General features: G+C 40.6%; 1 protein-coding gene across 2 annotated transcripts; it reads right to left on the reverse strand.

Annotated features, from left to right (window-relative positions):
• Positions 1-200: 200 nt before the first annotated feature.
• LOC307256344 (uncharacterized protein) lies at positions 201-23,323 on the reverse strand. Of its 2 annotated transcripts, none has more exons than XM_080035268.1 (19): positions 23,176-23,323; positions 21,742-21,820; positions 21,477-21,654; positions 20,981-21,177; positions 20,238-20,341; positions 19,317-19,375; positions 16,915-17,176; positions 13,674-13,867; positions 12,780-12,905; positions 12,511-12,639; positions 10,613-10,735; positions 7,844-7,979; positions 5,782-7,268; positions 4,837-5,631; positions 4,189-4,517; positions 3,914-4,013; positions 2,887-3,457; positions 2,505-2,645; positions 201-1,936 (listed from the first exon to the last, which is right to left on the reverse strand). In XM_080035268.1, exons 3-18 carry the CDS (start codon positions 21,636-21,638, stop codon positions 2,518-2,520), a joined length of 4,902 nt encoding a protein of 1,633 aa, XP_079891394.1. In that variant the 5' UTR covers positions 21,639-21,654; positions 21,742-21,820; positions 23,176-23,323; the 3' UTR covers positions 201-1,936; positions 2,505-2,517. The 2 variants fall into 2 exon arrangements, with proteins under 2 accessions (XP_079891394.1, XP_079891395.1); XM_080035269.1 differs by lacking the exon at positions 23,176-23,323 and adding an exon at positions 22,862-22,897.
• Positions 23,324-24,957: the final 1,634 nt, after the last annotated feature.

Raw genomic sequence — 24,957 nt, forward strand, 5'->3', positions numbered from 1 at the left:
AGCAGAGAGCGGACCAAAATTAATCTAACATCATGACATGAAATACAAAGTACATGGCCATGCTCAAAGGAGTTCGGGGATAAACAATCCAAAAGAGAGACAACCGTTTAAGAGCAAGCCTTTTATTCTAGCCGCAAACAACAACAACACAGATACATTCACATGAAAGTGTCCAAATCAAGGCAACAATGAGCTTCGGTATCCCCCAGGCCCAACTCACCCCAAAGACTAAAGATCCCAGAGATATGAAGGCAGCTGAAAGGGAGGGGAAGTGTGCATGTGCTTGTGTGTGAGGGTGTCAACATGGTAAATGAATGGCATTGGCATCGAGTCAGGGCTCTAATGGTTCACACTGTTCTGAGTCAACAATCCAAGGCCGGAAAAGAACGATTCTACTTCAGAATAAATTGTGAACAGAAAAATAAATAAAAAATCATTCCACACACACACAGTCAACATGTCCAAAACCTTCCGTTGAAATAATCCCACCGTAAGGGACCCTTGAGAGGGAGGTTAAGATTTTTTTCATGTCCGTCTTAAAACTATAACAATGTGTAAACTGGAAGAATTACAGGTTGCTTTAATTGTTCCCCCTATCCTCACTGGCCACAAAGAGAAACTCTTTTAAAGACATTTTAGTGAAGGTAATGGAGGGACAAACTCCACCGCCCTCAGCCTGCTGAACTTTGAGGACTAGGAAGTATGAAGACTGTCATTTGTCCCGTTCTTAGATTGAAATTGCTTTAGAAAAAAACATTTTTTTTGACACTTGACCAGTAACTCTTCTTTCAGTGGTTATGCTGAGTATAGCTTTTAGACAGCCTTGAAGAAATGCAAACCTATCCTTTAACTAAGTGATCTGGTAAGCGAGCCATGTGGTGAGATCCTCTTTTAAAAGGATATATTCCAAACTGTACGTCAACTCCACACTTATCTACATGTCACACGTGCTACTATAGGAAACTGTTAATGTGCAAGAACCAAAAAGTTCAGTTACATCAATCAAATAAGTTATGTCTTATATAATTAATATAAGAAATTATTGAAACTCATCTGTAAGCTAAAGTAAAGCTTCAAAATGTTAGTTTTTGGTGAATTCATTGCAGAGCTAATCGCTGAGTGCTCGTTATTGGAAGACAGAAAGGCAAAGCAGAGAGGGAGCTCACTGCATCACCATACATGGAGCGGAAACCAGCACAGGTTAGACTGAGTCATAGACAAGCTCGCCCCTCTCTCTCTCTCCCTCTCCCATACACATTCATATACAAACAGTAACATCAAGATGAGGACACGCATGTTAATATTCACAGCTAATATCTCACACACAAACACGCTCACTATGCTTTCACACAATTTCTGTAAACACCTGTCCTCTGTTTTGGAACATTCAAGTGTCCATAAATAAGTCACTTCATGAATAGAAGAAAAAAAAAAATATCAAATTTTCACAACAGGCCCCTCTTGGCGTCACCCTTTTGGAAAACAAGTCAATCTTTTTTTGACAAGCACTTGTTTGAAAAAGCATCATCAAGGCACTGTTTCGTTAAACGCAGGCTATGCGCATACAAGTTAATTTTGAGGTACTAAAAAACTAAATCCCTTTGGAAAAGTGGTTGCTATCTTCAAGAAAATGTCAACAAACATCGCTAAATCATTGATTGTGTACCTTTATATACAGGTGGGTGACAGCAAACGGTGGCCAAACAGCAATTAGAGGGTAAACAAACCATAGGACATTTTCATTGCACAGTGGTGGCGTTTCTTCTGCCAGTGCAGGCCCAGTTCCGTGGGCCTATCTCACACAAACGCACACACACACGCCCGCAGTTGGTCTGAAGAGCTTGCTGGTGTGGAGTGTCTCTAAAAATCTGATGTCATCCATCAGTGAGGTTCCTTGTCGAGCCGAAGCGGTCAGTTTTTCCACCAGATCTGTGGACTACCAGTACGAAAAAAGAAAGTCAAAATCAACTCAACCAAATATAAGAAGCAATTAAATTCAATCTAATATTTTCGTTTGTTTACAAATTAATTTGTGGAGAATTAATAAGTTTGGAGATGTTCCTTATTTGTATTACCAACGCATTCTATCAAAAGACCAATATCAAAAGTTCATTGTTTCCCCTTCAATTATCAATGAGACCCACCTGTGCACTTTCTGATACATTCCAGGATTATGATGGAACAACTTAATATTTTCATAATTCATTTATCTCCTGATTATTTCTTCAATGAATGAGTGGATTGTTTAGTCTACGAAATGTAATGTGATGTAAGCACCCGACCGACATTCCCAGAGCTCAAGGTGACCTCAAACGTCAACAATTCAAAACCTAAAGATATTTCATTTAAAATACGTCAGCTGACACTAGTCGATGATTGACTTCACTATTGTCCACTATTTTGACTCACAATTCTTTAGACTCAGATTTGTGAATTTCTTAGTTGTTGGGACAGAACATCTTCCCCAGTTTTCTCAGTGTTAAGGATTAGTCTTTGGAGGTCACCTGTAGCTGTGTTCTAATCCGTCTCCTCTTCCTGTCTTGTCTTTTGAGGGTCGTGTTGGGGGACGGGTTTGACAGTTGTCCCTAACAAACCTCTCCTCACAATGTAGGGACATGACGGACCGCTGGGGATGTCTGCAAAACCTGTAGGGCGGGAAGAGGGGCAGAAAGAGGAAAAAATAAAGAGAATTAAGGGAAAGCAGATGAAGGACAGAGTGACAGAGAGAGTAGACAGGTATGAGGCCTCTTCTTACTGAATGTGTGAGAATAAAATAGGACGACTGATGTGTAGAGGATCTTCTAGTAATTGTGTTTCATTCAAGGCTAAAATTATACTCAAGACTGAAGCCAATGTTCCTCGTTTCCGCCCAGCCACCACAATTACCTTTCATGACGACTTCCGGCAGTCCATAGGGTTCATACTCTGTGTCGTCAAAGGCGGCCGACAGCTGCGTCCTGTTACGGCGGATTCTCTCAGCCAGACGGGCCGGGTCAGCCGGGATGGGGAAGGAACCTGAAAACAACATTTTGTCTCCTGACTCCGCCCCTTTAGATAACAGGACAGGAGAGATAGGAGGGGATTCCACCAACTCTTCCTCCTCCTCCTCTTCCTCAGTTTGTGTGTATGCAGATGCTTTTGGAGGGCTGTGAAGATACAAACTCTTTTCTGTTTGACTGCAGACACTTTTCCTTTCTGTCCTGACATCAGAGGAATCATAGTTTGTGTTTGTTTCAACTGTTGCTCTGGAGGTGTCTCCTTTGGCCTCTATGTTCCCTGTGTAGCCCTCCGCTGCTTTGGTTTGCTTCGGTGCAGAGGGTTGGTGGGAATCTTTGGTGACATGTTGACCCCTTTTCTCAGATGATATCTGGATAACTTCAGAGTCTCTCTTCTCTTTGTGTTGTGTTTGACAGGTATTCAATGGACGTAAGAGGTTATTCTCCTGGTTTTCTTTTTCCTGATTCGAGAGAAAAACGCAAGCATTAGTCGCCTAGGTCAAAACTTATTTTCCCTAGTAAAGACAAGTAGTGATGGCAGCAAGGTGTTTTGAGTATTGTTACAAAAATAAATTTAATTAACAGGCCTGACATTTTTTAGGAATTTCATGAAATGTTTTGGAACTGTATTTAGGTATTAATTACAGGTAATACAATAATGCTCTATCTATTTCTAATTTGTACATGTTCAGATGGCCCGTTGTGCACTTACTACAAGACTTTGGATAACATCAGCAGTGATTGGGAAGTAACAATTAAACCCTGTCTCAATTTTGCCCCAAGGTACACAGTTCTTGCTAAGAATCTTCTTAGGGAAAAATAAAACAAATGCAGTCTGTTCTCCTTCTAAATGGACTGCATTTATACAGCTACTAAGGGATTTCCACTGAAATAACTCAGTTTTTTTGTTTCATCACCTCGTCGATCTTGGCAGTGTCTTGATTGTATTCCTCGAGTGTAAGAGTCTTTTTAGAGGAATGGAGACACTTTGGTTCAGGAAGGCTGCTGTGCTGCAAACTTGTGGTCAAACAAGAAAGGAAAAGTGAATTCAAACCCAACAGAAGGGAAGACAACAGAATGCCATACATAGATAAACTGTACATACATACAGTGTATATAAATCATATTGCATAGATTTACAATGCAAGTTATTGTCATATTTCTCATGGCTTTTTTCTGTTAAAAAAGTTACCTGGAGAATAACATGCGGCCCTGCAGTTTGTTGGAGGAGCTGGAGAGGAATAACTCATCTTCTCTGATGATTGTCACATTACTGGTGCTCTCCTGTACACCCAGGGTAGGCGCCTGAACCTGGGTCACCTCATAAGTCTGCTGCTGGTTTGACTGTGGCTGTCGGACAGCAGAGATATGGTGCTGGGTCTCACACTGGTTGTCTGCGTTGGGAGGGAACTGGTCAAACGCTGGGGCTGGTTGGGAGGCCAGTCTCCACACAGCAAGCTCCTCTGCCTGCTGCTTGGTCTGCTCAGAGAAAGCCTGTAGCTGTGTGTGCAGCTCCACCACCTGGACAGAAGGGGAAGGACAAGACAGACTCACATTCCAGATAAAATTCACAAGAAAAGTACAAAAGTAATACACAAATCCATCTATACACAGTCATTCAGATAAGTGGGAGACTTCTAAGTAAAACTGCTCATCCTTCATTGATGTGATATACAGTACATCTATTAAGGATGAGAAATCAGTTTCCCAGTGAAGATAATCTGCATTGCAGACTACATTTTACAATACAATTTCCTGTCAGTTTGACTTAACATATTTGTGGAACTTCTAAGACATGCACATCATTGCTGTGATATATGCTGTGGTACACTGTCACTACCTGTCGATGTAAGTGGTGGATCTGAAGCTCTTTCTCCAGCTCTTCTTCCCTTTCTAAATCTCCTACTTCATTTTCTCTACCCTTCTCATTCTGCGGCGGTGACTGTCTTGCCTCAGCAGGGATGTCATTTGGCACACTAGGTGATTTCTGCTTCGCCAAGCAGGTCAAAGTAGCATCTCCTGTGTTTTGGCTTTTCTTGTCAGTGTGTAATGATGGGTTGCGGGTGTCTGGGACGCTTAAGCCCTCTATTCTTTGTTTCAGCAGCAGATTCTCTTGTCGGAGAGCGAGCAGTTCTACAACAATATCTGCTGATCCTCCATCTTGACCGCACCCAGCGTCTCCCATAACACAAGCAGAGTCATGGTCACTCTGGAGACTCTTGTCCCAGTCTCCAGAGCATAAATCTTCGCTGTCTGATTCACCCCTAATAGGTGTTGGTCTTTTAACACCATGATCTGCATCACTGTGAGCACTCGAGTCACCCTCTGCCAGTGAGTTCATAGTGAGGAAGGTGACAGCATTCTCTTTTTCCTGATGTTGCTGAAGCGCTGAGATCTCCACCGACCTCTCATCTCGTGTCCCTTCTTTTTGTTCCCCATCCTCCTCCTGTTTGTCGGTCATCTCCTCCCCTTCTTTTTGGGCCTTGAGTGCATTCAGCTCTTGTTTGTAGCGCTTCAGTTCCTTTCCCTGGCTGAGGAGCTCCCTCTCCTTCTCTTGCAGCTCAGCTAGAAGGCCAGATATGTGCTGACTCTGCTTCTCAAAGGCCATGGTTAGCTGCTGGGTCTGACGTGTTACCTGAGAACAAAGTAAAGATTAAAAGAACAGAGACAATGTTAAACTTCAACTTCAGCCATATTATGAATATTTGGTCATTTTTGGAGCCCTGGTGTTACTGATTCTGGACAACCTGAATGTACTATCTGTATATCATCCACCACTATTTACCTGGCTCTGCAGGGCCTCCAGTTTAACCTGGCTGTGGTTAGCACGCTCGGTCTCCGTTGCAGTCTCCTTTTGCAGGCGCTCCATCTCCCTTGCCAGGTGTGAGGGGACAGGCTCACCCTTCTGGAGGTTACAAAGTGCCTCTCTTTGGTCTGAAGGGGAACACCCTGCCAGATAGTTTTGTCTGGTCTCTTCCAGGTGAGAGGCCACTCGACTTCTTTGCCGCTCATCTGACAAAGGGGAACATTCAGTATCTGACACTGTTCCATCTTCCTGAATGAGACCTGCAGTTGCCTGAGACACAAACATGTTGCGTTGGTTGGTGGACTGGCAGAAGAGGAGGTGCTGCTCTGGCGAAGGGAGGAGCTTCTTGTCACATAGAACCGTGTTGGAGTTGAGCTTGTCGTCATGGAGAATCAGATACGTCAGTGGGCTGTAAGCGAGTGAGACTTTCTCCTCTTCCAATGAGTCCTTTTTTCTGATGCACTTTATTTCTTCCAATTCAGCCTGAAGTTGTTCAAGTTTCATGCTCAAGTCCATGTCTGTTTTGCTTTTTTGGTTCTTCTGCTCCTCCTCTCTCTTTCTCTCTTCTCGTTCTAAAGCCAGCTGTGCTTTCACCTCCGCTAGATGTTTCTTTAGCTGGATGTTAAGCTCTATCATTTCACTCTCCCTGTCTTCTTGTGCTCTGGTTTTCTCCTCCTCCTGCTCTTCTCTCCCTTTCTTTTCTCTTTGCTCCCTCCCTCTCTTCATCTCCATCTCCAGAGCAGCCATGGCGTTCTTCAACCCCTCCTTCTCAGCCCTCTCAGTCTCTATCTGTGCCTTCCATCCCTTGTCCTGTTCCTCCTTCCCCGAGGCCTGGCTGGCGTGTTTGCGGCTGAGCTGTTTGAGCCGAGTCCTGGCTTCTGTCTCGGCGCGTCGCTGGGCTTCGAGGTCCTCAAGTCTTTTCTGCAGTTCTTCCCGTGCGTCGTGTAGCTCCGAAAGCAGTCGGCCGTTCTCTCTTTTGAGTTCTCCAGAGGCCACGCTCTGCTCAGACTTAAGCGAAGGAGCCTTTTCGGCAAAGTGATCTCCATCCATTGAGTTTCTGGAGGGATTAGTAGCAGCAGACTGAGAGGAACTACAGAGTACATGATCGAATGTGGAGTGCTTGTTTGGACCAGAGCTGTCGCTTTCTATCACCACGTAATTGTCCTCCTCGTTACTTTTTCTTCTGTGCGAAGACTCCGAGTCTGGGGAGATGTGCTCCGAGTCGATGCCTTCTCCTGGCTCTCTGTCTCTAGAGGGGTAAGATGCTGTAATCTCTGCCCTTCTCTTAAACACGTCCTCCTCTTCTTCCTCTTCTCCAGTCTGCTCGGCTGAGGTGGCAGTGCTTGGCCTATTGATGTGAGTTGAAGGTCGGGAATGAGGAGAGTAGGAATGTTGAGGGAAGGAACTCTGCCCAACAGGGGAGAGCTGGACTGTTTGCTGAGGAGGTGCAGGGGCGGCTTTTTGCTCTGGAGAAACATATATGAAGAGCAGAATTTAAAAAAGATTTTCTGAACAACAGACATCTATATATGCACAAAAAAATAAAAGGCTTAAGAGAAAGCAGTATATATATATCAAGTGTATCTTTCTTTTTAGAAATTGCAGTTTCATTTAAGAAAATGTGGTGTATCTTTAACCATCAGGGGGCAGCACTGGGATAAGTTACTTCTGCATTAGAGAGAACGTTCACATGTGCTGGACATGTACTGTTCTGCATACGAATATCAGGGATGGGGATTCATCCAATTAAATAATTAATTTATATATTTTGTTTTCTTTACAAAATTACAAATCTATCAACAGGGCAGCATAATGACAAGAAGTCTACAGGGGGACACCGACTTTCAGCAAGACACTGAATCCCTATTCAAACTCCTGACCTCTTACCTCCCTGTGGAGGAAGAAAAAAAGGAAAATCTCTGTACAAGAACCCCAGTACAAAAACATATCACATCAGCACTATTATTATCTGAACATATCCCATTACTGATATATCTCAAGGCTTTGTCTTGTCTCCCAACCAGAGCTCGCTCCTGCTCACCCTGCAGTTCTTTGAGGAGACGAAGGGCGTCGGCTAGGTCCTCTGCCAGTCTCCTCCCCTCCTCCTCCAGAGCACGCTCTCTCTTCCTGCTCTGCTCCACACTCACTGCCACACCCTCCGCCTCACGCACCGCTTCCTAAATGAAGGATAAAACATAAAAACGAGGTTATTGCGATCTCGACTTCCAAAGTCTGATCTATAATGAAAAGCTAGTATCCAAAGTTTATTAGTTATATCCCATCAAACCCGTATTAACCAACTTGTAGCACAATGCTTTAATTGTTTATTATTTCTTCATAAAGAAGACTCTCCCTTCACCACGGTTCCTGCAAGAGACGCGAACCCCGGCCTCTTTAGTTAAAAGCGCGGGATTTATCCTCCGGAACACCTGAGTTTTACGTCTAAATAAAGTACAATATTCAATATATACCACCGTGTTCAGAGTTTCTACTTTATCAGAGCCCCCTCATCCTTAATGATGATGCCGATCTCCGCTAAACTATAAACCCTTTTAAATATTGCTTCAGAAAATCCTCCTCCTTTTTTCACGGAAGATATCATTCACAAGTTATTGCTTATAAGTTGTAAGTAACTTAGTTTCGTAAACCACCCTTCTAGTAAAATAGAACAGATATACTATTTTCAGAATTTAAACATCCTCGTTTAAACCTGGGAAGGTATTATAACCTATTCTTTTAATTTTTTAAAGATTAGGTGTATGAGATTATGTAATTGTAGTGTTGTCAGCTATGTAGGTCGGTGCAAGGGTTACATTACTTACACTGTGGTTGCGTTCCGAATGGCATACTTTCTACTATATAGTATGTAGAAAAAAGATTTAGGATGTCCCGATTCTTGTGGCCATTCTTGAAAACTGCATCCTATTTGGGCGATTCTGACCCACAATCCAGTGCGCACGTGAAGTGACGTAACATCGACGAAGCCTCCATATGAAAACAATGCGACGGATATAAAAGCAAGAGGCAAGATCAAGGCGCAATGTTATGATGAAATAAGAGAGTAAAGTATGTCCCAATAGTATGCCTACTGCATCCTAACTAGATTATTTTTATCGTCGGATGTAGTATGTAGAATAGAAAAAAGAAAGAGTATGCGATTCGGAATGCAACCTGTGTCCTCATCGGGGCGACTCTAGTCCTGCTGTATAAAAAACCCTATTCTAGGTCCTGGTTTCTCAACATAAACTACTGTGACAGAGACTTGCGGAACATTTTACTGGTTTTTATTCAAATCACATGATATTACCACATCATATAACAGAAAGACAGAAAAGACAGAGAAGATTATATGCCTAAATATTATTTAAATGTTCTATTCCTATTATATTTGTTGACTTGATCTCGTTTCTAAATTTGTTGTAAACCTTGAAACAATACCCTATACATGCATGCCTAGTAAGTATCGTCTAAAGCTTTACGAAATCTTATTAAATGACAAGGACTTAGACAGGTATTGCCCAATATATAGAGCCTTTCCCAATAATATCCTGCTACTTCCAAGTCATTCTGTCCGATTTCCTATTCTAATAAAATTGTATCAAGTAATTCTGAGTGTGGATAGAAGAGAGAGAGAGAGAGAGCTTGTGCTTTTCGCATTTCCGCCTGTATGTCACCGAGTTGTTAAACCCACTCTCCTCTCTTGCCGCCGTTCCTGCTTTTTAAAGCAAAGAGGCGTCTCTATCCCGAGAAACCTCATAGGAGGAGCCTACCTCGTCGTTGTAGGCGTATACAAATTCACCTATCTGTTACTTCTCGTAAATACACCCTGTCACTATCGTAACCTATAAAAAACAACAACACTTCCGTTGGTTTGTCACAATAAAACCGGAAACCAACCTTACTCACTACAGACGTCACAATAAAACAATACTTCCGTTGGTTTGTCACAATAAAAACAATTTTTTAGACATGAAATGTACTAACAGAACAGTTTTATCACATGCAATAACCACAATACATTACAAGGTGGATAGAAACTAGTCAAATCATCTCGGTTTAAACCTTTATTATCCATAAAAAAGTGTCTAAGCAGATGTATGTCCATGAAAAAGACATCTTTCCGACGATCTGTTTAAAGCTAAGCCACTCATAATTATATATACAGTATATATATATAAAAAAAAGTGTGTAACTGACTAATTTTTTATATTTGCACCTGGAATGTATTTGTGCAGCAGGACTTCCTAAGAAGGAACGACTATATATAATCACTGTCAAAAAAGCACAGATAAAGGCAGCATAGTGTCGATGTTGCACGCTGGTTTAAATGTAATGAACAGCCACAAACAAGCTAGTGTTAAACATCCTCTGTCGTGTGGCTGCGTCGAGCTTTGGCATTGTATTTCAATGTGTAGTTTTAGCTAAGACTTTTTGATTCATAAGGGCTTACTGGCTTTTCTTGTGTGCAAACTCAGCCATTCTACATCCTGATTTAGTGATTAACTGGAAGCATATGACACTTCATTGCCTGCCACAGTGTCCGGTAGCGGAAGCAATTCAAGAAATGAATATCAGACAACTCATATTTTCTGCTTCATGAAATTCTTTCTATTGGTTTCCCTTTGTTAAAACATAATAATGCAAAGAAGCCAGATATTACTTATCATTAATTTATAGTTTACTACTCTTGGACTGACATCGCACATTAAGTTATTTAAATATTGATGGAGTTACTCAGCTAGTGAATAATTTACACAGGCAGACAGCACCCTCACTATTGTGTGTGAGTCTGTGTGTCACTGTGTGTTACCGTCAGTTTGGCTTGTGTCTGTGCCTCTTTCTTTTGACTCTCCTGCAGCTGTCCCTCCGTCCACTTCAGTTTCTCTTTCAGAGTGTCCAACTCTTTGTCCAAAGCCTGCTTCTGTAGAGACAGCTGATGGAGGATATTATGATTCAGTGACTGCTCCAGAACAGGGAAAAATACATTTAAAAAAAGGACTGGAAAGTAAGGATATAAGAAAAAGATAAAAGGTAGAAGCCAAGGTAAAAATAACAAAGAAGAAATAAAGAAAGGAATGGTTGTTGTTGTAGGCGCAGGGAAGAGGGGCAGTGAAGGGAACAGGAAGCAGGAGAGCAGCTAGTGATCAATAGCAAGCATAATCTGTGTCTTATGTATTGTCAACCTCTGTGAGGAAAGGAACAATGACTCTGTGATATGATATCTCATGTCACTGTACACATGAACAGTGTTGCAGGTAGCAATACTTTTAAAACAATTGTGTAACAAAACGTATCCAATGTGTAACATAACTTATCCAATTTTAGTTATCGCATTACATTTACTAATCCAATGAATGGATTGTTACCTTAGTTACTTTTTAATCATTATTCTGTCTTATCATGTACAGTCATGTCATATTGGAAATAGCAACATGAACAGTACCTGAAACAGCCGACATTGTGGTCAATATAAATCATAGAAGATTATGATTTTGTGGTGGTAAATAATTAAATCATTTCTATCACTAATTTGTTCTTTATTCTATAATATTTGTTGACAACAAAGTCTTTAATATATTATCTCCGAGACAGCTTACCTGTGTGAAGTGGCTCCCAAGAGAAGTAGCAAATGTTTACCTTTATCCTGTAAAAACCCTTGACACTGTCATGACTTATGGGTACATGCAAATCCTATCAGCAAATCATTCTGACTTTTGCTGTCACAGGAATCTTCTTGTAAGTTACCAGTTTTTCCTGTTTCTTTGGAGAAATTATGCACATGCTCCTTCAGCACACAAGGCGGCAATGAAATGCTCTCTCAGCAGTAGAATGTCTCTGATTTTGTACGCGATTCGATCAACACAGACTGTGCCTCTAGTGTGCGTTTACTCTCTTTGGCCTTATCAGATATAACAAGATAACATCTGTGTGGTTTACAAAGAGCTTACTGTAAGGCTTTTCACTGTGGGTAGAATGAATGCTCATGGTTAAGAATGTTTACACCCAGGCTATTAGCATAGAATTTAAAATAAAATACAACACCACGTCTCTTTAAGCACCATCACACACACACACCTTCTTCTCTACATTCATGCAACTTTCCAAAAATCACCTTCATGCAAACTCTCCATCTGTATCCACCCTTCTCGCAGACATGCCTTCACGCCTCTCCAACTAACAACTCTGAGTATTTCTCACACACACAGGTTATGAGTTTGTTTCACACTTCTATAACCAAAGCATTCTGCACCATCAAACGCAGTCATTACCTTCGCTGTTCAACCTTTCCACTGGGGACAAACCGAAGGGAAGAGGAAGCAAAGAGGAAAGAAGGAGGGAAGGAAGGTTGGGAGGAGGGGTAGGAAAACATAAACACAGAGAGCAAGAGAGTCAACCAGAGAGCGAGAGAAAACTCCAAGAAGCAAGCGTGGGAGAAGAAGTGAGATTAGTTTATTGACCTTAACTACAAATAATATAAATCCCAAGAGAAAGAGAGAGAAGGGATAGGGACAGAGAACGCAGGAAAAGGATAAACAGTAAATAGAAGTGACATGTGAAACAAAACACAACTAATATGTACAGAGTATCATTTCGGTCCTCCGTTCTTCAGTGTTGACCCAGATCTGATTTAAAGGCTTTATTAAGGGCAACTATATTTGTATATACTGTTCCACGTATCAGACCTGACCACCTTGTGTGTGTATTTACCTTGTCGGCCTGGGCCTGCAGCGCATTGTGCAGCGTCCTGGCCTGCTGGAGCTCTTGGTTGAGCTTATTCACCTCCTGCTGATGCTGCTTCTGCAAACACTGCCTCTCTTTCTGAAGCTCTGACAAATCCTGGAGACGACACACACACACACAACATAACCTGAGCCACTATCTTCAACAGTTATGGGTTCTTTTTTTAAATAATAAAAATAATAATAAAGATTTTTTTTTTTTCATCCGTCCACATCGCCCGTCGATCTCGAACTCACCCTCTGATGTTGTTTTTCCAGCTCCTTCGTACGTTGCTGGTGTTGCAGTCGGCTGCTCTCTGCATTTTGCCTCTGACACTTCAGCTCCTCTTGCAGCTGCTTCAGCCTTTGCTCAGCTCCTGAGGCCTGCCATACAAACACATTCTCTTTTATACCGACACTAAAATAATCTTTGGCATCTTCTCTTGGTGCCATTGCTTGGAGTGTGTATCCAGGTGAATATGTTACAATGGCTGTACAATTTAGCAATAAGTCACATATCAAAAACTCAAGTTTACATGTAAATAGTAGATTGTGTGGGCATGTTTGTGTGTTTGTACATGTAAGTAATTTCTCTAACCCTGTTGTATCAACTTGCTTTCAGTGATGTGTTTAAACACACTTGCTAAATTTGATTTGATTGTTTGCCTTGGTTTATTCTTGTAATGTGGATTAAGGATCTGCATTTGACACATTAACACTTAGCAAAGCTACTCTTAACAAACAAGACAATGAATGGGAGAGCTGGCAGCATCTTCCAGTCTCTCCTCGAGATTGCACATTGTTAGGCAAAGGGTTAGATTTCACAAAATGGCGGCCGGATTGTTTTACAGCACAGAGCAGAAAAAGGACATAATTTTTCCAGCTCAGCCTTTTCAGAATTCTCTGACAATAACTGATTGTGATTCCAGCAAAATGTTTCCAACATGTTTGTCTTTTTTTAGGGAAGTCAAAGAGAAATGTTTTGACAAATGAGGCCAACACCCATTGTGTGACTATCACAACAGGGCTCATGGGAAGAACAGAACATTATCACTGGTATGAAACATTTGTTTTCAGTGGTAGTAGAGTTGTGTAGGTGAAAGTGGTAGTATTACCTACATTTCAATCAGTAGTATAAATGTGTGTTTTTACCCGTTCACTCTCTTGGGACATGCGTGTGTGTGCTAGGCTGAGCTCATTGCGGGTTCTCTGAATGTTGACATCCCTGGAGGCGAGCTCTTTCTTGCTTTGCAGCATATCGTTCTGAATCAACTTCAATGCCCCAGCCTTGGCACACAGTTCCTCCTCCAGGGCAGACACGCGACTCCTCATTTCTGTTAACGATACTAGTGGATGGACCAGACAGAGAGAGACATACTGGTTAACACATTCATTTGAGTATATAAGCAGAACCCCTGAACACCTAGAAAGGCAATATTTTAAGGCCTTTAAGGACCATACAGTGTTTGTGAAAGTTTTACCTTATTAACTACAAATGATGTACAGTTTATGTCATTGCTCACGATCTTCCAGAAGAAAACATTATTTTAGTCAGAATAGAAAATATTTGAATTCCTGTGTGGGAAGGATTTCAACTTAAAATAGGGAATGTACATTGTCAACAAGAATTATTGACAAGAACACAGTAAACACCAACAGTCAACAACAGAGCAGCAACATCACAAGTTGGGTCCATACCACCTCGATATTGACTACAGCAGTTGCCTGATTTCCAGAGTAAGGGATGAAATCAATGTCCTCTCTGTCCCAATATGTTACCCTGTCTTTTTCTTGTTCTTTTAATTTAACAACACTGTTCAACTTTAGGTAAAAACTGTGACACAAGGCCAGATCTATTCTTATAATTAAGTCACGATTTTCACCTGACTAAACAAACATACAAACAAAAAACGATCTACTATCTACCGATTATCATTTATTATTTACAAATGGTGTCCCACAGGGCTCAATTTTAGGTCCAGTTCTTTTCACAATTTATATAAATAACATTGTTTCATCGCTAAAAAACTGTCACGCCCATCTATACGCTGACGACACAGTACTGTATTGCATTTCCGATTCGGTGCACCAATCTATTGAGAACCTACAAAGCTCTTTTAATACTCTGCAGGACTGTCTAGTAGACCTCAGGCTTGTTCTTAATACAGACAAAACCAAATATATGTGTTTCTCCAGAGCAAGAACTACAAATTTGAATGATTTTAATGTTTTTACAAAGAATGGATTTTTAATTGAAAGAGTCACAGAGTACAAATATCTCGGCATCTGGTTAGATGATAAACTCACTTTTAATTTCCATATAAAAAATCTTGTTTGTCGACTACGACAAATAATTGGCTATTTTTATAGGAACAAAACCACCTTCCCTTTATTTAGTAGGAAAAGGATTATTGAGGCAGTTTTTATGTCTGTCCTTGATTACGGTGATGTGGTTTACCGGCATGCATCTCATTCATGTCTTAAACTCCTAGACTCTGTTTTTCACTCTGCTTTAAGGTTCATCACAGGAGATGCTTATGACACACACCATTGTCTTTTATATGAAAAGGTTGGGTGGTACTCCCTTAAAGAGAGACGTGATGCACATTGGCATATTTTTATTTACAAAGCCTTGACCGGGAAGCTTCCTCGTTATTTAACAGAAATGTTGCAAATTTCAGATGGGCTTTATCAGACCCGCTCCACTGACATGCTCATGCTTTATGTCCCACAAGCCCGGTCTGAGCTGGGAAAGACAGCTTTTAGCTTCAGTGCCCCGACTCCTGGAACAACTTACAGCTACAAATTAAACTAAATACCTTCATATCCTTTAATCAATTTAAACAAACTATCTTAAATCTGCCAAACTCTACCTGTAACTGTTTTAATTAGGCTATATTGTACTTTCACCCATTTAATTTCATTTTAATTGCTGTCACTCTTCACCACTATGTAAATGTTTCAATTGTTTTTTTGTTTTTTGTTTTTTCTTCTCTTCACCTGTTGTTGTGTGTTTGATGTATTTGCATTGAATGTTGTGTATGCATTGTTGTTTTTCCTTGGAGTTTGTTTGAACTCGACACCATTGAAAATGAGGGTCACCCCTCAATTGGTCTCTCGAGGATAAATAAAAGTTAAATGAAAATGAAATGAATTATGAAATCTGCATCAAAAAATAAGCTACTGTAGCAAGATCCTACTCTTGTTCTAAGATTTTAACTTTCATAATTTACAACTCCACATAGAGAGAGACAAATCTGAATAAAATCCTGCAAAGTGTATATGTTTGACTTAAATGGTTTGAGAGAAGCGGACCATTATAAAAACCACAGCAGCAAAAAGCAGAGCTAAGCTCAGTAAACACTGAACCATTCCCGACACCTGTGTCCCAGCAGCTAAAAGAAGCGTTTATTGTTTCACATTGAACTGTCCCCTTCCTGCACTGTACAAATAGACACACACAGTGGAGCTGAGGGGAAAAAGGAGTGTAATGTCACACTCTACATCATGAGGAGGTGACGGCTGAGCCAGTGATTTCTAAACAACCTCTTATGTAAGTAGTGTTGTTGAGGGTATATAGTGTATATGAGATTTAAGATTCTGGGTTTGAATAAAGTAAACGGTAACTAAATGGAAATTAGAGCCCTCTTGTTTTGAAAGGTTACGATAACTACATTGGGCATTTATCTTGTAGTCAACAAATTCCATTTACAGCCTAGAACTAACAATTAATTTATCCTACTAACAAGTATTGTGACATCACTTTGTCCAAAAACTAGCCAAAATGTTTCACTGGGTGTCATGCTCCTTCTCTCTAACACATTCCAAATGGTGTTTATTTAGCACTTACACCATTTGCTCCGGTTTGCGTAACTTTGACTAAAACAACTTGGATCCACGTTTAAAGAAAAGAGATAGGTCAGAGTTTTTTTAAATAGTCAAATACATTATTGGTTTCCCTCTTTTCATGGGATTGTTGATAATAGACTCATGGTTTGTTGGCCACTCGAATTCTAAAAAAAAACAGCTGTGACTGCTGTGGCCCTCATGCTCTTGAACGGCCTTGTGTTGACATTTCGTTGGTCAACAATGTAGACTGTTGTAAGGGGCTTCTGAAATTTTAACTGAGTGTTTTTATGATGTCTGCAACCCCCTGTATCAGAGCTGTGACTAAATTAATAAATCAAGGACCTGTGGGTCACAAAGCTGGACATTTTAATGGCCAGTTAAACGTATAGCGCTGAGTAAAACACAGAACTTCTGTTTACTTCAGTCCATGCTGAATCTTTTTTCAGGACTGCGGGGAAGAGCTGTATGTGTCTATATTTACAAAATGTAAATGGGTGAAACGCAATATCTTTAACTATTTTGACCATTTGATATCCGGACTCACTGTCTGCTTCTGTCCTGTGGTCCTTCTCCTTCCCACAAAGCGACTGTTCCGACTGGCCTGGACTGAAGACATCAGCACAAGGCGTCTGGGGAGACAGCGGGGAACGTCTCCTGGCTGCTGGCCTGGAGTCATCCCGCTCCCACGGAAACGCAGCCAAGGGAGAAAAGACATCCGATTGGTTGGAGGGGTGGAAGTTGGTTGTGTTCTTGTGCTGTTGTTGCGGTAACAAGGATGTGGACCCTTCAGGGAACTGGAGTCGCTGCTGGAGTTAGAAGGACAAGATGAAGAAAAAAAAGGAGGGTGTCTAGTAAGTAGAGAGATGTTCGAGGTAGGATTTAGGAACCACTGGGGTAGGGTTCAAGCTCTTTAACTTTGACTCAAACAGCAGGGGGAAAGTCACAGATCAGGTGTAAAGAATAAAAGGTAAGCTGCTAGTTTTTCACAGTACACTATTTTGGTGTTAAACAGGGTACAAGTTGGAAAAACTAAAAAGACTATTCTATATTCTTCTTATTGTAAACAAATCTCACAAAAATACCAAAACCAGCAATAATCTGATGGTCCTAAAAATTATTGTTAGCAAATTCATTATGATGAACATAGCACTGTTGTTTATTTTAATGCTTAATACCCACAAATGCAGTTCTAATATCTAGACACTCACTAGCACAATAAATCTGTGGCTGAAAATAGAAAATATGTAGGCTATTTACACTTGTTTGAGTAACTTTTTCTACAAACTAAAGTTCCCAGCTATGCCTATGTTTGGTAAAGAATGAATATATTTCTGACTTTTTGATAGATAGAATTCTTCTGTAGTAAATAATGGGCTTGGGACCGAGAGCCAGGGACAGGCTTGGGAAGTCATAAAATATTAGAAGACAGACCAAAACATTATTGGTTTTGATCTTCTTCATGGAATTTGTAGGCAATCAGAATTACACAAAAGAATGACAGCCTTACAGTGTTAATTTCGTAGACTAAGACTATGACGAAAAATATTCGTCTACGAACCTTTTTCACGGACGTAAACTAAATAAAAACTAAATAAAAAGGCAGATGTGATGACGAAGACTGAGACTAATTTAACTGACACTATAGTCTACGAATAGGAACTAGACGAAACTGTTAGGGCGAGACGAATGGAGAAGAGATCCAATCAGAACTACTCTTTTTGTGGGACAAGTTGGGAAGAAATCCAATCAGTGCAAAGCAGCGAATTCAACCCTGTGTCGGTGAAAATCGACGGGAGACCGCGCAGGTGTGAGCGGGTGGAGTGAGCCGCTGTGCTGAAAAACTCTGCGGTATGATGGACAGAAATGATAGTCGGGGATATCCTGCCCGTTAACGATGTCTAGGGGAACGGCTAAGTTCCGCGATCTGTAGTAGGCTCTGTCTCGAGTTTGAATACACAGAGCCATGTGAAACTGCCGCCTCCGTCCGTTAGTTTCTGTTTTTAAGTTACAAACAACTCCGACGCATGGACAGCGTGCAATTAAAACCTCTAATTGTATTATCTAAAAGGCTTTGATGCAAAAGAAGTCCGAACACACACAGCGGCAGCAGTGTTGCTTAAAGGAAGGCGCAGTTGCTCAAATTTATCAGCACCTCAACTGCGTGCTGCTGCTGCTGCCCAGGGGCGGCCTTAACGATCTCGGGGCCCGTTTCAAGACCTAGTGTGGGGCCCCCCACTTTTTTAAAACATTTTCTTTATTTTCTTTTTTTTTTATAAATAATGCTTGTGCATGCTCCCCGCAAAAAGAAAAAAGATTGTGGAATCCAGTTGGTTCATAGACAGATCATGAGATAATGGACCCCCGGGCACAGGCTCTTAAAGCCGCCCCTCCCCCCTATCCAGTCAGGTACACTGATTTTATGTGTGAGATTATTACTAATGAAATAGAATACATGTTTTGTATTACAACCATTACATCTGTGTCTGTATTGCATATTCAAACCTTAATACCATTCAATGAAGAAAAACACTTAGTCGACGAAGTCCACTGTAGATTTAGTCAAACTAAAATCTGCTTATATTTAGTAGACTAGACTAGACTAAGACTAAAATATTTTAGATGAGTAGAATAGGACTAAGACTAAATGGTGTGATGTTCAAAAGACTAAGACTAAGACTAAATCAGAATTTGCTGCCAAAATTAACACTGCAGCCTTATCCTTTGAAACGTCTGTGCCCCACTGTTAAAAACATGAGAACAGCACTATTATTAAATCAGTGGGTAAATGAACAAAAGGAAGAAAAAAAAAAAAAAAATGGACAGTGAAGTGACATATTGATATTGCGCAAATAGCTACAACAAGAACACTACAGCTTTAAACAAAAACCCACATTGGTCTTGAACTACTATTTGCATAACTTAGCATAGATGCATGCTGGTACTTACTCGGATGTGAGATGCCTGGTTCTGTCCTTCATCTCTGTGCCTCTCCTCCTTTCTGCTCCCTGCAAAGCAGCAACAATGCATATGGATTGGACTTAGTACCTAAAATCAATCACCAAATCTGAACCGAAACAACAGCACTGAGGAAGACACATGGTTTACTAACAAGAGAAGAAAGAGAAATATGAAAGTCCCCCAAAAGTGAGGGACTGGAAGAGGAAAACAGGGACAGCTGTGGGAGTTTATTTATAACCATCTATTCTCATGTGGGAGCTTGAAATTTTCCATTGAACATTTTCAGCACGTTAATGCTAGGGCTGGCCCGAATTATTCGAATATCCGAGTATTCGTTTGTTAAATTAGTATTCAGAGCTCAATTCAGTATTCCGGATATTAGTTTCTTTTTTGTTTTTGAAAAAACTTTTTTTTTTAAAGTTTTTTGCAAAGGTAGCTCAAACTTAGTATATTTTGTCAGCAAATAATATTTGGATACATAAGTTATAAAACAATTGTAAAATACAAATTAAACTTTCATTTATATTATCGAATTATTTGAACTTTGACCTAGTTGGCCGCTGCCACTTCAAAGGGCAACTGGTGATATCAGCTGGAAACGAACAACAGCTGTTCACCTCCACGGGGAAAAGTAAGGAACTCCGACTTTACTACCGTTCGAAAGTTATTAAAGCATCAACAAACTACGCAGCTTGCTGTCTCGGCTCACACACTCTGTTTCAGTGAGTACATTGGCATTATTAATGTTAGTTTGATGGTGTATTTTTCTGGAACGAATATCCGAATATTCGCTCGGATAAACCAACGAATATTCGAAGCCTGAAAATGGCATTCGGGCCAGCCCTAGTTAATGCAAAGATAGGAGCCAGAGAGAATAAACACATGAGTAATGAATTCAAAGGAATGTACCATTGTGTTCCCAAGGTGAGGTAATATTCCAGCAGGGTGTAGAAAACAGACTGGTATCTGCTGAACTGTTGCTGTTCTGTATCTTCTCCAGCTCGGCCTCCAGTCTGCAAGAGAGAGGAATGAAGGAGAAATTGTTTTTGACACTCATCAAGAGACAAATTATAGGATGCCATCTTAAAAAGAACACATATGTAGGAAGGGTAACAGGTAGAACAATAACAATGTTTATTGGTGTCCAAAGATGGCATTCTTGACATAGCCGCCTCAGTTTAACAGATGCCAAACCAGCCATTAACATTAGGGATAGACCGACTAAAAATATGTAATCACTGATGCCAAATGTGAATGCTGATCTGATCCGTTACCTCATTGCATCACTGGACATCATCAATGATCAACTGACATAAATAATTCATTTCCCTTTTTCAGAGAGTTCAAGTAGCTTTCCATGTGTTACAATTAGAAAATTAGATTAGAAATAAGAAATTATTTCTCAATCCTCTCATTTTTGATCTTGCAGATGATACTGAAAAAAATAGTTACTTCAGTATTATCTGCCAACAAAGATATATTATATATATAATATTTGATTAATACATGTATTTTACTGCTAATTTCAATATCATCTAGGGTTATCATTGTGCAAACTCTGCTGTCCTTCATGATAATACAAAACCCCATAAATAAATTAAAAAAGTTTAGAAAGAGGCCAATTGTCCTAGCCACTTTCCACTGTTCCTCACCTTTTGATTTCCTGGGTGAGTTTGTTGTTGGTGGTGCGAGCTGCATCTAGTTGGCCCTCGAAAGAGCATATTTGGGCTTGTTTGGTATGAAGGTCCTGGGTCAGACGCTCCCTGCTTGTCACCCCTGCTTTTTCTTCATTTTGAACACACTGCAGTTCTCTCTGCACAGCATGGAACTCCTCACGCACCTCCTCATACTAGCCAGTTCAGGGGAGGGGAAGGGTACATATTTAAGGATTAAGGAGAACTAGAAAAATACCAAATCTTGTCTGATGAGGCTGAATTGCATATGCCAAGGTTATCAAATAGGTAACACTAGATATAATGATAGCGTATCAAGAATGTGGTGAAATGGTAATGAATTGAAACTGGGATGTGGCTGTCGAGACAATCTACATTTCAGCACTATTCATATTGTACAAATATTTTTCAGACCAATTCATTTTATGGGGACCAACTCCATGTAAATGATAGCCATAAACATGGCTGCTTGTACCTTCACATTCTGTTTTTGGAGGCTATCATTGATGTTGTCCAGCTGCAACTGTTTCTGCTTGTTCTCTCGGGACAGTCGCTCCTGATGGACCTGCAGCTCCTTCACCTTTTGAAGGACCCGTCCAGAAAGCCCCACCGTCCAATCCTCCTCAGCCCAGCTCATCTCTCTTTGCTTCAGCCTAACAAGGCGGAGAAATAACATCAGCACAAAAACTCAAATACGTATTCATCTTTATTTACTATCATGAGACAATGTGCCAGCTGACCTTTCCTATCACTGCAAGACACATCCACAATCAAACAGTTCCTGGAGCCATGGGAGTGAAGAAACCAGCATCACACAGTCTGGAAAGAAAGAGGAAGCACAGGCAATTAAAGTGCATTTTGTGTTGTGACAGAGGATCCCGTCCATATACCACGTGTATCTAAACATGTTTTCAATCATCTGTGCCTCTAGCTGTGTGTCCCCTCTTGAATATGTTATGTTGCTAAGGCTTTGATCCCTCAGGGGAAAAGCTGGTTGTCACAGCTGGGCAGCTGTGACTCAATGTTTTCCAAGACAAACCGCCTGAAATGTCCCACTTCCAATGAACATCCAAGAGCACTTCAAGTTGAAATAAGTCCTTCCTCTCTCGTAAACTTAGCCAACAAGACATGCATGTTTCTAAAAACTGAACATTTTATGCTTAAGTTACACCACATTTGTTCTACACAGACAGACAGACAGACAGACAGACAGACAGACAGACAGACAGACAGACAGACAGACAGACAGACAGACAGAGTTGTGGAATGAAAGAAAACCTGATTGGAAATGAGGGCCTATACTTGTGGAGGTTAATTCAGCTCCATTTTGACAGGCACTCGAGCCTCAAGCTGACTAACTGAGAATTAGAACAGTTTCTGTCATAGCTCACAGGTTGTGTCACTTTGTTTACGTGTTCCTGAACGCAAGAGTGCAATAAATACTTTAATGACAGATGTATCAGTGAAATATGCACCTTGTTTAACAAATAGAATGGCTACAAAGACTCACTTTTGCAGCTGGGACTCCTTCCTATATTGTAAGACTTCATTAGGTTGACATAAATGAGAACAAGATGTTGGTTGATAAGCTGAATTTGATAGAGAATTGCAGCAACCAGCATACCCTGCTCTCTCCCCATGCTGCCTGTTTAACTACTGTTTTAAAAAAAGGGCAAAATGCATCATGCATTTTTTTCCCCCAAGGATGAAAACGTTAAAGTTGTTCTTACATACACTCAAAATATTTGCAACATAATGACATCATCAATGGATTAAAACATAGGCTGAAAAGCACAATATCCTAATTGTTCAAGGATATTATCTTGTTGGCCTTTGGGTAGTTAAGTTTGCAAATCTTACCTTCTTACTAAATGTTCAATCTAAGCAGGTGTAGTTTGATTGACAGAAGGGGACAGATCCAGCAGTTGAACCCTGGCCTGAGCTGTACCAACATCTGATCACGAGGTTCAAACAGAACAAGGCAGCTGTGACAACTTCCAAACACCAAACCTTTTAACATTAATTCAACATCCAAAGTGAACAGTTAGCCGCAGGAGCCGTAGCATGACAACCTGAGACAGCTTTTCTATCCTGTTGGTGCTTGTTCCATCAGTGGTTACTGACTGACAACATACTGTGATGCTACAAGCTAACCCCGCACTAAAGCTACTCACCATTCACTTCAGTTACAAAGGGCGCCAGGGAGGCTCACGCGGGGCTATGACGGTTGCTCTGGTGTCCACTGTTTAACGGCCGTCTCCGGTTCTCCGGTACAAATCAAGCTAACGGTCGCTTAGAACGGAACCGAAGATAACGACCGACGTTAACTGACCGTTTCCATAAGTGAGACAATACACCGCGCGTCTCGTTCAGATGACAAGCCAACAGAAACAAGGGTCCTTTTGGCACGCACGAGGCGGAGCTGTGGTTAGTGACGTAGCAGCGGACTGTTTTGGGAAAAGTCCTCGCGGCAACGTGAACCTCTGATGACCTCTAGCGTCAATACCCCGCTACAAAAAAAAGTCTATTTTCATCTTCAGCGAAGCATGCAAGCAGTGCTGGCACTTTTAATATAAACATATCTATAATGTTAATTCGACAGAAAGGCTACTAGAACTAGGCTAACAGAAAATAGTGTCTTGCCTGTAGGCTACGCCATATTGTCTGAAGACTCAAAATGCAAATGCAGCCTTCTTGTGTCAAACCCACATATATAGGCCTACTGTATATAGGCCTAGAACTTGTTCTATATGTCTATGGTCAAACCAGCCAGGTGTAGCCTAATTGGCGCAATGTAGGCCTAATTGCCATATGTCTGGAAATTTGCCAGGGATCAACACAGAATCTGGTGGGCCTATAGTTGACTACATCATCTTGAACATGTAGTCAAGATCCCCCCTCAAACTAACATACTTCAAATCAAACTTATTTCAGTTCAATTCTGATAATTTGAGTATCCTCATTTTAATTTTAGGCACTTCACCTAGGCTACTTATGCACTGACATAAGAGCCATGGCAGGTCTATTTCTTTAGCCTAGGCCTACAGATAATTAATGGAAATTAATGCTGCTACTTGCATACACATAGCCTACCATGCATGCAAGCATTCAAGAGTTTCATTCTGTGGAGTTTAGAAGGAGTATAATAGTATCTATGTATTATATCTTGTATTGTGTGAGCTTTCCCCATTTGCCTAGTGGTCACACTTGATTTCTCCACTGATGTCTCTCTGCCAAATCAATCTCATAATATTAGAATCATTTCACATAGAAGCATTAGCAGTCTTGTACAATTTGGAGGCTTTACATTTTTCTAGTGGTAGTTTCATATAATTCATGACATTATTATCAGCAACGCTGATACTTAGAACTTATACAGCTCCGTATCTGCAAGTATTTCCAAAAGTGATCCTTTCCCACCAGATTAAATCGCTCTAAAAGTTAATTATATGATAACAACACCCCGTCCTCAAATAAATCGGCAATAGTACATACACCTCTGGAGTGCCACTGTTTCCAGTACACAGATGTTTTTCCAATGCGGACATCAGAGTTATGTCATAATGATGAATATTTTTGTACAGTATATTTAAGTTTAAACATTTTATGGGCTTTAATCCAAACATCCTTTGAATGTAAAAGTACGGGATTTTTGTGATATTGGATCTTTTTTGAGATAAAAACCTCAATAGGATTGAAGGGTGAGCATATCTCCCTTTTAATATCCATCCAGGCTGCATTATTTTCTGTAACATGCCAATATCTTGCAATTTTAGTCATTTCAAAAGATAAATGATACAATCTCGGGTCAGGAAGACCCAACCCTCCATTTTCTTTATGTGCACATCATTTTCTCAATTTAATTTGTGGCTTTTTCCCTTCCCTTTCCCTTTACTTTATCTAGTTGCCTAAACAAAGTAGATGGAATTATAATTGGGAGCATCATAGCGACATAA

Source organism: Ammodytes marinus (assembly GCF_949987685.1).
Source record: "Ammodytes marinus genome assembly, chromosome: 10".
In the NCBI taxonomy this organism is placed as follows: domain Eukaryota; kingdom Metazoa; phylum Chordata; class Actinopteri; order Uranoscopiformes; family Ammodytidae; genus Ammodytes; species Ammodytes marinus.